The following is an 18,427-nucleotide window of genomic DNA, read 5'->3' on the forward strand; positions in this document are numbered from 1 at the left end:
GATAGATAGATAGATAGATAGATAGATAGATAGATAGATAGATAGATAGATGTACTTAGTCTCTTTCCTTACAACCCGTACCCCTTTTTCTACTTATTCTAGATTTAGTTCATTTGCATTTAACATTGCTAAATTTATCTTTATTCTACCATTCTTTGATATTTATCAAAGGAACATAATTTTTATTTCATTACTTTTATTATTAAACAAAAAATGACAAAGCAATGCTAAAGAAGATTCTGATATCTTATACTATTAATTAAGTAAATCTCTTGACCTCTGGATTCCCTCTTTATCAAAGAGAGGAACTTAGTTTGGAACTTTTACCCTTTTTTTCCCCTTTGTAGACCTAAGCATGTTTACAGGCTGTTGAAAAGGAGCTAATAGAGCAAATAATTAAAGGTGAAACATAAAAAGTGATTGATAGTGGAGGAGACAGATGGGATGGATAGAATCGAGGGCATAAGTATCAACTTTGGTCTTCACAAAGAAAAGTACTACTGCCCTACTCAGATACAAAAGTTAAGGAGAAGAAGGCTAGTAAAAATATAGGGGAAGTAGTGAGGCTTGAGATTTTGAATAGAGAGATGAGGGAGCTCATGATGAATGGCCTTAATTTTATCAATAAGATAGGAGCTGAGGATATATCCTGATAAGAGAGAATCAGAGATGGGTCTTGGAGGTTTGAGAAAAGATTTAAACAACCACTGAAGGGATTAGAATAGAAAGTCAACCAAGAAAGAGAGGTTTGACTCACAGTGATGATGGCCCAGTTGTGTAAGAGGGGACAGGAGATACTTTAATCAGAGAGGGAGATTTCAAAATTCAGCATCATGGTCATTGCATTCCTTTGCTCATTTTCTTTTGAAGTACAGCTTTATTTTCTTGCATCGATTTTTAGTGATTTTACTTCTGCCCAATGAGCCATTTATGAGTTGAATGTGAAGAGCCTCACTCCCTTTTAAACTCCCACACTATAGTCTTCTGCAAGTCTGAAGTAATTCCTTTAATAAGAAATTTTAAGGGGGTGGCCAGGTAGCACAGCGAGTAAGAGCACCGGCCCCAGTGTCGGGATGACCTGGCTATCGAATCCGGGCTCACATACTTAGCACCACACCCAGAAATAACTGGCCGTGTAACCTTGAGCAAGTTACTTAACCCCAATTGCTTAGAAAAAAAATATATACATATATAAGAAGTTTTAGGGTTCCAAGAGAATACAAGTCAAACTCAACAAACTTTAAAGAATTTGCCCTCTTTTTTGTAAATCAAATCATTTTCCTTGCTCCAATCCTACAGCAAGTTTTGTATTCAGGTTTTCAAATCTCAATATCTGTTATCTGACTGTTCTTTAACTAACCTGGAATGCCTAGAGATTTTATAAACATTGTTTATAATTTAGATATAGATAGATAGATAGATGATAGATAGATAGATAGATAGATAGATAGATAGATAGATAGATAGATAGATAGATAGATTAGATAGATAGATATACTTAGTCCCTTTAATTAAGATTTAGAGACTTTATAAACATTGAGACCTGGCAGGTCAAAGATTTAGGGCTAGAAAGGACCTTAGAGGCCATCAACTCAAACCCCTCCATTTTTACAAATAAGGGAAATGAGACCTAAAGAGTTCAGTGACTCACCCAGGATCACCCAGCTAGTATGTCAAATTTGAATACAGGTCTTCCTGACAACAAATTCTAGGTTCAATCCATTATACTATATTACCTCTCCTTAAATATCTCTACATTTATGTGGGGTTTCAACTTCCTGTTAACGATTGTGATTCTGAATTCCCAATTTGAAGTTCAGACTCCTTAGTAAACAAATCAGAAGCAAAGTGAGTCTGACTTGTCTTTATCATCCTTTATCATTTTCCTACCCACCCTGAACATAACAGTCGTCCTCTCTTTCAAATGATAATTGTATTGCCTCCTACACAGATTTTTATAATTCTTTTTATGATATAAATATATAACAAAAACCTTAACAAACCCCATAAGCCTTAAGAATCATTATCCCCTCTCCCCTACTTGCAGACAAGTCTGATGTCTGAGCAAGGCAACATTGCCCTCTTAGAGGTCAGGAGGATTCTTCCTTAATGCTATGAGCTTGAGGCCCCATGCCAATATGTTCTACTCAATGTTAACTACTAATGATTAGCACCCCGGTACCCTTTAGCCAATGAATATCAATTAGCTTTCACAAAGGGATATTAATGCAATAACATAGCAAGAATAAAAATTACAAAGCATTTCTCCCTAACACCTGGGGGGATACTCTCGCCTATACCACCTCTGCCTTGGTGGAATATAGACTCAAACTTAAGGCAGTTTCTTTATAGTATTCTTCCCCAAAAGTTCCCTTTCTAATTCAACATAGCCAATGCATAAATTACTATAGATCCTTTTGGACTATCTTCGATCTCTGCTGGTTCAAATAAGTTGCTTGAGACTTCACCCTTCCCTCTCTGACTTCTGGCAAATTCCACCATGGATTTCATCTCCCCGGCCTCTAGTGCTTGCTTTGCTGGCTTTCCAAAGCTCAAGAGTCATCTCCAACACAAACAGAAACTAAGAAGAGAGGCTTATTCACAGGTCACAGGTTGGCTTCAGGTGGGGAAAGAGGAGGTCCAAGGCCTCTCCCCATCCAGAGGCTTATACACAGCATGTGCCTCCCTCAAATACAAGTTAAGAAAAATGCTTTGGTCAGTTATGATCTTTAGAATGTGCCCCCAGCTCTGGCTCAGCAGCCAGTCAGAAGTTCATCCCACCACCACATGATAAATGACTGGAACCAGTTATAAAATATATGTATATGCTCCAAATAGGGGAGCAGTGTCCCTTCTTTGTGCATCATGACCTTCTGGAACAACTTCCCCAGCCTCTTCCAAGGAGAATGACTATATCCTCTGAGGGTAGAGCCTCCCTTTACATTCTCATTCTGAGCTATAGCTGGAGATAGAAGTGTCTTTCAGGGGAGGCTAGGTGGCACAGTGAACAGAACAACCGCTCTGGAGTCAGCAGGACCTGAGTTCAAATACGACCTCAGACACAACACAAAAACTAGTTGTGTGACCCTGGGCAAGTCACTTAACCCCAACTGCCTCCAAAAAGCCAAAAAAAAAGTGTCTTTCAAGGCCATCTAACACAACTCCATTATTTTACAAATGAGGAAACAGAGGCCCAAGGAGATTTAATGACTTAACCAGGATCTCAAAAGTAAGTACCATAGACAAGATTTGAACCTAGGATCTTGGTCACCTTGGACCATACTTGTTTTCACTCTACTTCACTGTACTGCAAATCTCACATCCATTTAGGACTTTGGTGATCCTGATATTATTGTCATTCGAATCCTCATTTACCTGCCCCTATTTCAGCTGTCACACACATTTTTTTTTAACTCTGAGGTAGTCGATGATTTTCCTAAGGATCAAATGAAATTCTTACAACAGCCCTTTCAGATAAGCAAGACAGGGCTCGTTATCCTTATCGTATAGATGGGGTAATTGCCCAAGGTAGCATAGCCATTAAGCATCTATGGCAAAAATTGAACACAGGACTTGGGATTCTCCAGGTCCAGACGACCTCTCTAATGACAGGGGCTGTACAAAGGTCATTTTAGTGGATAGACCCAGGAAAGTATGTTCTTTTGAGCCTCAGTCCAAGACTTCCAAATGGAGAACAGGCAGCCTGACTTAATCTAATCCCCTTTGTACCCTAAGTACTTGGTATAGTAATAGGTGCCAAAAAAAAAATTTTGTTATTAATGATGAAACATCAAGGCACTACAGGAAATAATTAAAAGAAGCCCTCATTCTAATAATCAATCCAGGGTAAGAGTTAAACTTTTGTCCTAGAACAGTGCTGTCAAGCTTGAAAAGAAATGGATCCCTACGGGTCAAGTATGGACCTAGAAAACCAAAAATTAACATTATCTATGATGGATTGTATTTTTATTTATTTTGTTAAATGTTTCACAATTCCATTTTAATCTGGCTCTGGCAGCAGAACTTCCTGCTGCTCTGTGGCCTCCAGGGTTTCTAATTTAGCACTTGTGCATCAAGAAGATTAATATCCTGTTTTAATTAAAACAGATTTAATATCTGTTTTCAACCCTTCACCTAAAATATTACAGAACTCTAATGGAGAAAAAGTTATCCAACCAATTCATTTAAGTATGGGCACTCATTTTCCAATGCCAAATCACTGACAAGGGAAGATCACTAGACTGAAAAGTCAGTTGGCCAGAACATGGTGCCAATGAGAGCCAGAGTTTAGAACTGGAGGGCATTTCAGAGGCCATCCAGTCCAACCTCCTCATTTTGCAAATGGAGAAACTTAGGAAAGGTTAAGTAATTTTCCCAAGTTCACACAAGTAGTGAGTGTCTAACTCAGGATACAAACTCACGTCTTACAGTCTAGTGCCCCATCCATTATGCCATGCTATTTCTCAAAAGGGATGGACTAGCTACAAACATTAAGTAGATTAACCCTAGGAAAATTTTGATCCACAGTCAGACTGCATCTCAGATTTGTCAGCCTTCCTGAAAAATGTATCCTGTTGATCATTCAGAGGACTGGCTCAATTCCATCCCATTACTATCAAAAACCCATGAACCTGTGACAGACTACCAGCAGAGTGGTAGGATCTTCCTTCTATGTAAAGGACAGAATCCTTTGTGATTTAATTAGTGATTCCAGATATAAAGAACATATAATGGAATGGGAAATATACTTAAGACACCCAGTCCTTATATTAAAGGATCTTACAGGGAGAATAGGACCACCGATGAGCTATTCACACAAATGAACATTTTAAGCTTTAAAACTGCACTAAGATTTTTGGGACATCTTGGATAATACCCAAGGAGAGGCAATGTATAGAGAGAGTTGGCTTTGGAGTCAGGAAGGCCTGGATTCAAATCCTGCTTCAGATATCTCCTGCCTGTGTGATCCCATGTCAAGCATTTAACCTTTTCGTGCTTCCCAAACAACTGTCTAAAATTATAAATTGCAGAGAAATTAACAATCTAAATCAGAGAAGGACATATCCTTGCCAAGAGTTTCCTACCCAAATGAAGTCATGAGTCTAATCTTTTTAAAGCACCCAAGGTACTTAGAGAAGAAAGGAGCAACTTAGGGCATTGGCAAACTGGCTGGAGAATAGTTTGGGTACCTTTACAATGAATCAATCCTCTCCCAGTGTTACATCACTTTCCAAAAAATGTTCTCTTCCACTCAGGATAATCCAGAGAAGACTTCCTTAACAGAACGAGGTGACTTTTATGTCACAGGTGACAGAGGCTTTGTCGATGAAGAAGGCTATTTCTGGATCCTTGGTCGAGTTGATGACATCATTAATGCTTCTGGGTAGGCTGTTTGCTGGGTGTTTTCACGTTTCACAATTGCAGCCTTACCAGTTCCTAAGGGTACATGCTAGAGTCAAGGCCTTATCTATGTGATATGAGACTTGGATTTACCCTTAAATGTTAAGGGGCATGGACCAAGTGCTGTTTCAGGAGGATTGGGGGGACAAAGGGCTCTATCTAGAGAACTACAAAACATGGTACACATGGATTCCCCTGCAAACTTTTTTATCACCAGATTTAAATGAACACCACTTGCCCTTTTGAAAAAGTCACATAATGAACACATAAGGGTTTGCTAAGGTGACTTTATTTGTATGAATCTTGGGTTTTGGGGGTTTTAGCAACGACTGGTCCAAGCCATCTCTTTCCCTTCCCTGTCCCCCCAGATGCATCCCTGAGACACTGACCAACCACTGAAGCATGGGACTTCACAAAGTACAGAGCTCAAGACAATCCATCCCATCCATCCTTGTTCAAAGGAGTAGAGAAGTCCAGCACCATGGAGGGAATCAGTCACTGTCTTAGGGTGGAAGTGCTTCTCAGAAGTCATTTAGAGGGGAGATTTAAGAGAAGAGGGGAATCTGAAGGGTAGCAAAGGGAAGGTTATTAGGCTAGAATAGGATCCCACTATGTAGGGCCACACAATACTGTCCAGTGGAACAGTTGTTGGGACACTCCCTTTTCTGACATGGTTGTAGGGACAAGAGCCTTCGAATCTCTGAAAGCCTATTTCCTCCTTCAGGTACCGGATAGGACCCACTGAAGTTGAAAATGCCCTGGCAGAACACCCAGTTGTAGAAGAGTCAGCAGTCATTGGCAGCCCAGATCCACTCCGAGGACAGGTGAGGAAAAAGCCAAGACATAGTGAGCCCATAGAAGGCCATAATATATGTCTTAGTAATTATTAACTTCGAGGTCAGGATTTCCAAACCATATCATCCCTGGAAAAGACCAAGAGTGATGGGGAAAAAATGGCCATGAGTACAGTTCCCCCATGTGGCCAGAAGGCAATACTGCATTTTAAACGATTTTTTTTTTTAACCTTCTAGTCTAGTTCATCTGTGGGTATTTATTGAATACCTGCTATGTAACAAACACTGGGCTAGAAGTTATAGAAGAGGCACAATTTGTACAAGACACAGTTTCTGCCTTCTCAGGACTTGCATATTAGATAGATTTAGCCTATCTGTGACTTTCAGAGAACAACAAAGTGCTAAAAGGAAAGGGAATTTAGAGAATAATTATAATAATAACGGTTATAATAATTCACATTTATAAAACACCTTAAAGTTTATTAACTTCTCCTTCTTCAAAACAACTCTGGTCAAGGTCACACAAGTGATAATTGGAAATTTCCTTAACACCTCCTCAAACCACTCAGCCCATAAGAGTTAGAGCCAAGAGAGATAATAGAATTTCAAAGCTAGAAAGGACCTTCCAGAGTACAGTCCAAAAAGAACTCAAAGAGGAGACAGGACTTTTGCTGAAACTTTAGGGTAGGAATAATTGAACAATAGCTAACATTTACAAAGTGCTTTGACATTTGCAAAGCTCTTTTATGTGCCTTATCTCATATGATCCTCAAAACAACCTATTGTAACTGTCTATTCAAAATTTTTATAATTACAAAGGACATATATTATTCATTTGATTCTCACAACCCTGTAAGGTAGACAGTAGGAGCATTATAATTCCCATTTTACAGGTGAGGAAACTGAGAAACAGAGCGATAAAGGAATTACCCAACATCAAATTACTAGTCACTGACTGAGCTAGAACTCAAATCAAGATCTCCTGAAACCCAGTCCAATGCTGTTTCCATGCTGAATGTGTTCCAGGAATGAATGAATGAATTGAATTGAATTTAATATCTGCCTAAGTAAAATATAATGAAGATAAATGCAATTTATTCAAAAACAAAAAGGAAATACTTCACAGGGTTGCCCACATAGCAGCACTCCCATCTGTTAGTGTGGATGCCAGATTTGTATCCAGTGCATACTGTTTGTACCCCTTAGGTACTCATAAAATCTTAAAAGTTGGAAGGACTTTAACTGACACCTCCTGCAGCTCTGCACCCTGGTAGAAATATAGATATAGCACTCTCTATAACACCCTTTATAACTGTAATCCAGCCTACCCTCAAAGAAGGGAGGCAGCAGGACTGATACTGAAATTTCAGCTCCTTCTGCCCCTGCTTATTGCTTTGTGAGCAAATTATTTCATCTTCATCAATGAGCATTGTCCTCATATTTAGGAATAAGAAATAAAACTTGATTAAATGATCTATAAGGTCCCTTCCAGCTCTTAATTTATAATCCTATAAACCCTCACAAAGTTCTGTTTTTGGTCCTGGCCTGTGTCAAGCACAGGGTCTGAGGACCATCATAGTCAAAACGCTCTTAAGTACAGCCAAAACCAATTAAAATGTAACAGGAAATATCTCACAACACAAATAAAAGAACAATGGAGCATAGACAATGTTAATATGTGATTTTCTGAGTCAATGTGCAGATTCAGGGTTCCTTATATACAGTCTAGTGACCCTAAAGTTCAGTGATCCATTTGAGTTTGATACCACTGATCTAGGGAATCCTTTTCATGGAAATTCTATTCAAGCATTTAAATTGACCACCAGTCTGCAACACAGAGTTTTTGAGAGTTACCTTACAGAGTTATAGAGAGAGTAAGAGAGTTATCCATTGTAGCACAGCTAGGGTGCATGAAAGGGAGAATCTGACCCAGGCTCCTCCTGACTCTAACACCATCATTCCATTGTTAAAGAGTTTTAATTATTCAGAAATTATTTCTCACATTGAGCCGTTCTCCACCTCCCTGTACTACCCACACATCGGTCCTAGTTTTGCTCTCTGAAGTCACATGGAATAGGTCCAGTCCTTCTTCCACATGACAACCCTTTAAATACTTGAAGACAGTGAACAAGTCCTTCCAATTCTTCTCTCCTTCAGGCTATATGTCCCAATTTCCTTCAACTACTTTCTTCTGACCTAGTTTCCTGGCCCTGCAACATCCCAGTCATCCTCTCCTGAACGCATTCCACTAGAATGATGCCCTTCTTAAAGTGTGGCACCCAGAACTGGACTCAAGGTGAACTCCAGATGTGGTCCCAGAACAGAGGATAATGTGACCATTATTTCCCTTGATCTGAACACTGTGCTTCTATTCATTTGGCCTAAGATTTTATTAATATTTTTGACAGCTGAATTATACTGTTGGCTCATATTCAGCAAATGAATTAGTGATTTGACTGTAGCTAAGAGCTAAAAATGGACTCTATTAACCAAACTTGACTATATAATTCCCAGGGGTGACCTAATAGTTGTCCATCTCATATAACCATATGCCTATAACCATATTTATTGTCTTTATACTTTTAAGAAATACAAAAAGGTTTAGAGGCAGAGTGATGGGTTGTATAATAATAATCCCTTTCATTTTTCATTTGAAGCAATCAGGGTTAAGTGACTCACCCAGGGTCATACAGTTAGAAAGTGCCTGAGGCCAGATTATGAACTCAGGTCCATCCTGAGTTCAGGGCTGGAGTTCTATCCACTGAGCCACCTAGTTTCCCCTGATCTCTTATATTTGTATGGCACTGTATAGTTTACATTTTCATAAGAGGCAATGTAAAAGAGTGGATAGAGATCTGACCTTTGTCAGGAAGACCCAGGTTCAAGTCCAACTGCTGATATATCATAGGTATATAGTCCATAAGCAAGTCTCAGTGCCTCAGGAATTTCTGTAAGATTATAATTTCAAATGACTTGCTAGTCTGCACTGGTAGAGGGAGTTTTCATTTCAGAAGTTTCCCTGAAGAAATCAAAACCTCCATTCCTTCTTTCCTAGTTGGGGGAAGGGGGAAGAGAGGAGGGGGAATGCTTTCACATATATTATGTAACTCAGTTGAGTCTCACAAAAGCCGTGAACTAAACAAAACACAAACCGTCTCTATTTTTCAGGTAATATGGAATCAGAGGACAAGGGTTCAAATCCTGCTTTTTATTTTTGCTACCTATGGGGCCTTGGGCAAGTCACTTGACCTGTGGTAGACCATATGGTCTCTGAAAGTTTTCTGCCTCTAAATCTATGATCCCATGACATAGAAGGGTTCAATTTAGAAATCACTTTACCCCCACTCCCCTATGAAATAGATGGTGTAATTATTATTATTTGCATTTTACAGATAAGGAAATTGAGGTTCAAAGAAATGGCATGATTTGCTAAGGTCACAAAAATCGTTAACTAAGACTAGGAGCCATATCCTCTGATTCCTGGTGTCCCATCCTTAGATGGTCCACTTCTTGAAGGCAGATATTCTCTTTTACATCTTTTTATATCCTCAGCCTTCAACACATTGCCTGGCACAAAGTAAGTGCTTAATAAGTGTTTATTGACTGACCGACTGACCTCTCTAACAACTCTATAGTTCTCTGCACACAGATCTGCCTTATTCTGGCCCCTGAATGAGATGCATAGCCTATGTTATACTTTTTCCCATCTGTCCACAAGTCAACCCTGAGCTGCTCCAATCCTGTAGGTGGTGAAGGCATTTGTGGTCCTGACCCCGGAGTTTAGATCCCATGACCATGACCTACTGGCTCGGGAGCTGCAGCAGCACGTTAAGAATGTCACTGCCCCCTACAAGTACCCTAGGAAGGTAAGGGCACAGTGGGAGTGGTGGGGGGGGGAGGACATAGCCCTCTATCACCAGGCATGCTGTCTGAAATTCAATTTAGTGACCCTCTGAAGAAGTTTGAATTGCTACCTTCAATGGCCTTCTGTTTTTGTCAAAACAGTGGGGCCAAGGGATGGAGCCTGGGGGTAGTTCATTCATCAGAGAGGAGTTTTCATTAACATAATTCTCCAGCATATCAGAATCCCATACAGGGCAATTCTACAAAGATACTTAGAGGAAAACTGGGCTTAGAATCTCAGATTGTGAGAGTTGAAAGGGACCTTAGAGAGTATTCAATTCAAACCCCTCATTTTATACATGGGAAAACTGAGAACAAGAATGGCTATATGATTTGTCCAAGATCACGTAGTTGATGGCAGAGCCTGAAGTAGGGACATAGAACATAGAACACCTAAAGCTATAGAAGACATTAAAGCTAGCTTGCTCCAATCCCTTCATTTTTAGTGTAAGAAACTGAGGCTAGAAAAGTGAAGTACCTTCTCCAGGATCCCATAAATAGCCATAGAAATAGAGTCCTAACTCCTGTGTTCTTTCCCACACTGCCTATAGCATCCAGGCTCCCCAGTTTTCAGTCTTGTGTTCATCTAGACAATATCAATACAAGGCTACCACTTGAGTGTTTTGGTCAAAATGGCTCTATGAGGTACACTCCTGCAATACCAGTGTATGATCTCTTCCTATATAAATGTCTCTCCAGGAATCCTATCACCTTCAGCCTGCCCGGGCAGCCCTTTTTTTAAAATACCAGTGCCTATCCACCTAAGCCTTACCAAGCATATGCAACCACTTCCTACCCTACCCCAACCCAATCCAACATTTTATCATGGTGGATGGTGGTCACCTCTGAAAGTCAGAGTTCTTCCCTTTGAAAATAGGACTGACCTAGGATCTTGAAACACCCACAAATGTCCAAGTTTAGATAACCAGCTGTCTCAGTACTACTGGTCAGCCTAACTCAAGTAAGGAGATGTGTTATATTGGAAAGACCACTGGGTTGGAAGTCATCAGGTGACCTGGGTTCTAGTCACCAGATCTTTTTTTAATAATTCAATTTTATTGCAGTGAGTAGAGCACTGGCCCTGGAGTCAGGAGGGCCTGAGTTCAAATCCGGTCTCAGACACTTAACACACACACACACACACAAACTAGTTGTGTGACCTTGGGCAAGTTACTTAACCCCAATTGCCCTCCAAAAAGCAAATAATAATAATTCAATTTTATTCTGTTTTCAGTTCCAAATTGTCTCCTTTCTCTTTCTCCCTCCCTCACCCATTGAGAAAGCAAGAACAACCAGTTACAAATACATGTAGTCAAGCAAAACAAATTATTATAAATTTATTATGAAATCATAAGAAATTATTTCAAAACACAATGATAAATATAGAGATATAAATAACAAACATAGACAATGTTAATATGTGGTTTTCTAAGTTAAGATACAGACCACAAGGATCTTTATGGTTTATTGACTCCAATTTGTAATTGAGTTTGACACCTCTGATGCAAGGAATTCCCAGTGAGGAAACTCTTGCCTCCAATGAAGACCAACACCTGCTCTGCAACGTTGGAGAGTTGCCTGAAACATATAATCAAATTCAAATAGAAGCAGATCCCTGTGAGCTACACATTGGCTTAAAAAACCACAGATTAACATCATCTATGTTGTACTGTATTTTTATTTATTTTGCTAAACATTTTCCAATTGGATTTTAATTTGGTTAGAATGTGGTCGTTTTACAGGCCACTTCTTCTGGGAATAGGTTTTGACACCTTTGGCCTGGGGCACTGAAAAGTAAGTGACTTACCTAACAACACACAACTAAAACATGTCAGAAATTGACCATCACTCCCAGTCATCTCTTTCCATTTCACCACACTGCCTCATGGCCCAACCATAAAAGATGTTTAATCAATGCTTGTCCATTCAAGTGGATTGACAAACCATCATTCAGGGATGCATGAACTTGGACTTGTGGGTTCCATTATTATACTAGGTTCATACCAAGTGATTAATGCTCTACATCAGGCCAGCTCTGTGGCCAATGATATGGTATTACCTGACTGGGTTAGAAAGATCCTCTGAGCCTGTGGAACAAAGCTGAATTTCCACAGGTATTTTCACATTAAAAATTTTAACATTAAAAATGTCATAAAAATCATCCTCATGAAACTTTATTTTTGTCATGGGAGTTCAGGGCAGCTAGGTGGCACAATGGATACCTCCTGTGTTAACCTTGATGGGGTTAACTCATCTTCCTGAGTTCAAATCTGGCCTCAGACACTTACTAGCTGTGCAACCCTGAGCAAGTCATTTAACGTTGTTCACCTGAGTTCCTCATCTGTAAAAATGATCTGGAGAAGGAAATGGCAAACCACTTTAGTATCTTTGCCAAGAAAATCCCAAATGGGGTCGTGAATGGTCAGACAAGACTGAACAACAACATGGCAGTTCAGTCAACATGGCTTAAATGCTATAAAGAGGTTGCCTTCAAACAAGCAATGACATTCTATCATCACTTTTTTCCTCTTAATGACCCACTTAACAGAAGGATAGACATCTTCAGCTAATTCTCTGTTAAGTCTAGGATCAAAATCACACTTGAAAGCTTGGGGGATGATGGAGAGTTTGAGGTATGGGGAACTGGAGAAGGGTTTAGAGAGAAAGAAAATATCTAAAATTGCCATCTTCCTTGCCTTCTCTTATCTTCTTGGCAGAGGAGAAGAGGGAAGAAGGAAGGGAAGGTAGAAATAGGGAAAAGGAAGAAAGGACCTAGGGATGTTGTTCTGCAGTACTGTACTTAGAAACCAACATTCAAATTCTCTCTGACTCTAGTTGTGTGACTCTGGGCAACTCACATCACTCTGTAAGTCTCATCTCTAAAAATGGTTTTATATATACAGTTTAGTTTCGTAGACAGAACTAGGAGGGAGCTTAGAAGCTTAGCTGGATATCTAGTCCAACCCTGACATTTGATAGATGAGGACACTAGCTACTCATAAGGCTGTTGTGAGGACAGTATTTTTTAAACCTCAAAGTGCTATATCGATGTGAGATAGAGATAATTGCTATTATGCACATTCTTCATCAACTTTGTCAGTCACCTTTTCAACTCACTGAAGGATATTTGGTGGGAAATCATGACTCTGGAAGGATTTTCTTTTTTCCTGATCAGGTGGAGTTTGTCCCAGCCCTGCCCAAAACCACCACAGGGAAGATCAAAAGGAGTGAACTCCGGAAAAATGAACAGATGCTTAATCTGTGATCTACTTCTGGGATCCATCTCACTCTCCATTGAAACCTTTGTCTCTTAAGGGTGTCTTTGTCAGTCACATGCAAGTATTGAAGCAATATTAGGCTGGAATAAAAGAGAACAGGGTAATTGCTCTCTCTGTAGCTTTACAAGTGACCATAAAAATTCATTTCCAGGTGTAGTTGTGAGTGTGCCACAGAATAAAATACCCAGAGTTGTAGGGTTTTATCTTTAGCAATAGCTGACCATGATAGCAGCGAGGCAGCGCAGGGGATAGAGTGTTGAACCTGGTGTCAGGAAGACTCATCTTTCTGAATTCAAATTTGGCCTCAGACACTAGCCGTGTGACCCTAAGCAAGTCACTTAACCCTGTCTGCCTCAGTTTCCTCATCTGTAAAATCAGAAGAAAATGGCAAATCACTTTGGTATCTTTGCAAAGAAAACCCCAAAAGGGGCGGCTAGGTGGCGCAGTCAATAGAGCACCAGCCCTGGAGTCAGGAGGACCTGAGTTCAAATCCAACCTCAGACACAACATAAAAACTAGCCATGTGACCTTGGGCAAGTCACTTAACCCCAATTGACTTCCAAAAAGCAAAAAAAAAAAAAACCAAACAAGAAAATCCCAAATGGGGATACAAAATGGACATCACTAAACAAGAATAACAGAACCAGTTAAGAAAAAAGGTTATTTGGATCTATGAAAGTGAGTTCATCATTAGGTCACAACTTAACTCCATCAACAGAACCTAACTCTGTATTCCTGCCTAACTGACCAATTGGTCATTCCTCAAACTCCCTATTCCATCTCCTACCTCTATGTTTCTGTCCAACCTATTGTTCCCATGCCTTGGATGTATGCCTTCCTCTTCTCTTTGCCTTAGAATCTTTAGCTTCCTTCAGACCCCAGATCAGGTATCACTTCCTACTTACTGCCTTTCTTGATATCCTGAGTCTCTACCTCTCCTCAAATAATCTTGCATTTACTAAAGTGTTTTCATGCTGTATCCCCTAGATCCCTGTAAGATCCTTGAGGGCAAAGACCTTTCAGTTTTTATCAACCCAGTGCCCAGTACTGAATGCTGAAGTGCATTAGACTTTGTGTACTTGGCAGGGGTGCCCAGTGTAATGATGACACCGAGGATGCATGGTGTTCGTAGGATTAGGGGTATAGAACTGGAAGAGAACCCAGATGCCATCTGATTCAACCCTCTATTTTTGCAGATTAGAAAACTGAGGCCCAGAGAAATTAAGCAGTTTACCCAAGTTCACAAAAGCAATGTTAAAAGGCAGAATATGAATTCAAATCATCTGATTCCAGAGTCAGTACACTTTGTACTGTGCCATAGTGCCTCTGAATCATCACAATGCCGAATCATCAGGCCACAGCTCTCCTAAGTTACCTAGTATAAATTTCTATTGACTGGCATCTACTTTTTCCACATGAAGTCAAAGTTACTCACTTGCCTTAGCGCCAAATTCCTGACTTCCTGCTGGTCTGGCCCTTTTCTCTGTAGCACTCAAGAGTCTCTATTTCACTCCTTATTTCTGATAATGTTTGATGTACAATTTGAAAAAAAAAAATCAGCCCAGGAAAGAGACTTTGTTCCTTTTGCCCCCTTAGCTCCATCAACGTATTTGCTAGATTTGAATCATTGCCAAGGGTCTTGACAAATAATTTTTCTAAGTTAATATTTTGTTGATGTATTTTAATATATTTACATCACTTAGAATCATATATCATGAGCAGGGAGGGACTTAAGAAGGTATCTAATCCAACACACCATTTATAGATGAGAAAACTGAGACCCAGAGAGGTTAAAGACTTGGCCTAATATCACACAAGTGGTAAATAGTAGAGAGAAGGTGAGAACATGCCAAGTACACACATGTTGTACAATCACCTGCACCACTAGAAGCCCCCCTTGTAACAAAGAACTACAGTTAAGAACTAATCAACAAACTTGCCATTCCCAACGATGTATTCCTCTGTCCATACCGATAGCCCACCACCTCTCTGCCAAAAGGAGGGAAATATGCTTCACCACCAGTCCCCTGAAGGCGGAACTGGTCACTGTATGAATCAAAATTCTAATGTCTTTCCATGGTTTCTTTTTTTGTTGTTGTTATTGAAGGAATTGTATGCAAGGTTATTTACATTAGTAAGGTAATTGTATATATAGGTTCTACTTATTTCTGTATCATTTCATGTCTCCCCAGGTTTCTCTGAATTCTTTATATTATTAATATATTAACATAACATAATATAGTTATTTGCATGTTATCTACCCCATTAGATTCCCCTCGGGGGCAGGTACCATCTTTACCTTTCTTTGCATACTCAGTACTTAGCACAGTGCTTCGCATATAGTAAGTGCTTAATAAATGCTTGTTAACTGACAACCAGATTTCAAAGTTCAAATTAAATGTCATCTCCTTGAATCTGCCTCAGGCAGAAGTTATCTTTCTCTTCTACCTCTTGTTATGCTTTTTACCTCTTTTAGAATGCTATATAAATATTAGTTAGTTCTTATGACAGTCATTTTTTTATGTTATTAGTTATAATATTATATTAGTTAAACTAATATAAACTAATAATAATAATATAATAAACTAATATAATAATATTAATTAATAATAATATAATAAACTAATATAAACTAATTAGTTAACTAAATATTAGTTAGTTCTTATGACAGTCATTGTTTTTTTTTACCCTTTCAGAGAAAACAAGTACATTTTAGTATTAGGTCTGAACAACATAATTCTTATAGTATGGCAATCCAGCGAGACTTTGAAAAATCTCTCCAGAAACCTTCAGGTGCTCTAAGTGGGACTGTTATAAAAAGAGGCGAATCAAACCTAATTTCTAGTAAACAGACCTGAAATCAGCAGAATCTTGGCGTTGGATTATTGGAGCCACAAATACGCATAGAGCCAGGTCCCAGTATGTCATTGGGCACAGTGATTGGGTCAGATTGTGTGCACATGTTGGGCCCTCAAAGAAGCCAGAAACCAGCAGTCCTTTTGGATCCAAACCAGGAGACAGAGCTGGCTCCTGATGGGCGCCAACTTATCTGAGGGGGGAGGAGTAAATCAGGCCTAACACAAAGTTGTTGCCTGGGAATAAAGAATAAAGATATACAATGAAGAAATCTTTGAGTAGAATGACAAAATACTATGGGTTATGAAAAGTCCAAGAGAGATCTGAGAAGATCAGAGTAACTACACATAAAGTACAAATATAGCTTTTAAAAAAAGAGTGGATTGGCCATAAAAACTTAAAGAATGGCTGCAACAAAAGGTTAAAAATAAAAGTAAAGCTCTCAAGGGAAAAAAATGAAAGAAGAAATGGCTTTGAACAAAATGTAGAAAATTTTGCCCAAGTAGCACACTCCCTGAAAAATAGAATAAAAAAAAATAAAATTCAATAATTCCACAGAGAACAAAGAATATTAGGATAAAGTCACAAGACTGAAAATTTAGATGTGTATGTAAGGTATATTTCATTTTTAAAAAACATGACTGTGAAACAAGTTGAAAACATATCACTTAAAATTCATCAGACTCTGTGAAAACAATAACCCAACAAAAAATGTATACCACATTTTAAGAAATCTTAAAAAAATCTTGCCCAGATCTATTAGAAGTAGAGGCAAAGTAAAAATAGAAAGAAGCCATTTGTCACCTCCTGAAAGAAAACACCAAGATGAGAATTCCCAGAAATTCCATAGCCAAAATCTTCCTGATCAAAGACAAAATGCTGCAAGCATACAGAAAGAAACTTTAAGTATTAAGGAACTAGTCAGAATCACAAAAACCTGTGCAGCAACTAATATAGAACTCTTGGAATTCAATATTGTCAAAGGCCAAATAAAAAAGACTTAGAAACAAAATAACCTGTTCTATAAAACTGTGCATTATAGAATGAAATGATGAATTAGCGAATGTCTCTCAACTTTTTAAGTCTTCAATTCTCAATAAAAAAAATGAATTAAGCAAATGTGGTATAAAATAGCTAAATTGAGACAGCTAGTTGGTGTGGTGGATAGAACACTGAACCTGGAATCAGAAAGACCTGAATTCAAATCCAGCCTCAGGTACTTACTAGTATTGTGACCCTAGACAATTTACCTAATATCTTCTTCACGTTTCTAAATTCTAAAATGAAGACAATAGGGGCGGCTAGGTGGTGCAGTGAATAGATCACTGGCCCTGGAGTCAGGAGGACCTGAGTTCAACTTCAGCCTTAGACACTTGACACAATTACTAGCCATGTGACTTTGGGCAAGTCACTTAACCCCAACTGCCCTCCAAAAAAGCAAAAAAATAAAATAAAATGAAGACAATAATATCACTTAATAGAGTTGTTATGAAGATCAAATAAGATAATATTTGAAAAGTACTTAACATAGTACTTTTAAAATGTTTGTTCATTTCTCCTCTCTCCAAATCCAGAGAACAAAAAAGACACAACCTAGACAAAGTAAAAACTCTTATTAATTATCACTGGAGAACTCTTAAGAATTCTTAAAGGGTCCACTCAACACTCCTAGTCCAACCATCCTCTACATGCCCATAGCAGGAACACAATCTAACTTCAAGGCTTGTACCTAGGATTTATTTTGGGATTCCCTCTCCCACCTCCACTGCAGACACTCTACCAAAACCCATCCCTACACCCACCCTGATCAGTCACATATAACTAAGGAGGAAGAGAGGATTACAAATGTCCTACCTTCTGTCTAATCTTAGGATAGGGATCCCCAAAGCTGTAAAGACTTATGTCCTAAATATCCTCCCCACCTTCCCTCCATATGGTTTAAAAAAAAGGTGTCATGTTGATTCAACCTAGTCAAAAGAAAGAAAGGAGAACAAATAAGAGTGAACAAGCATAGAAGGGGGAGTAAAGGGAGTGGCCATCTCAAAAATCTCATTTTTAATAGAGCCAGGTGAGAGAGACAGACACAGATAGACATACAAAGATGGAGAAAAACAGACAGACACAAAGACATGCAGAGATAGAAACAAAAAAAAAGACAGAGAGAGAGAGAGAGAGAGAGAGAGAGAGAGAGAGAGA

At 39.0% G+C, this 18,427-nt stretch overlaps 1 protein-coding gene across 1 annotated transcript in view; it reads left to right on the forward strand.

Moving 5' to 3' along the window:
- Window positions 1-14,095, forward strand: part of LOC138167345 (acyl-coenzyme A synthetase ACSM1, mitochondrial-like) — a 55,298-nt gene extending 41,203 nt beyond the window's left edge. Inside the window, 4 exon segments of the mRNA XM_069096070.1 lie at window positions 5,256-5,383; window positions 6,125-6,224; window positions 9,941-10,060; window positions 13,273-14,095. Of these exon segments, the coding sequence (XP_068952171.1) occupies window positions 5,256-5,383; window positions 6,125-6,224; window positions 9,941-10,060; window positions 13,273-13,362 (438 nt within the window). The 3' untranslated portion in view covers window positions 13,363-14,095.
- Window positions 14,096-18,427: the final 4,332 nt, after the last annotated feature.

This window comes from Petaurus breviceps, unplaced genomic scaffold, assembly GCF_028583685.1.
Source record: "Petaurus breviceps papuanus isolate PSGF00001 unplaced genomic scaffold, PetGlider_PUasm1.0 229, whole genome shotgun sequence".
NCBI classification, from domain to species: domain Eukaryota; kingdom Metazoa; phylum Chordata; class Mammalia; order Diprotodontia; family Petauridae; genus Petaurus; species Petaurus breviceps.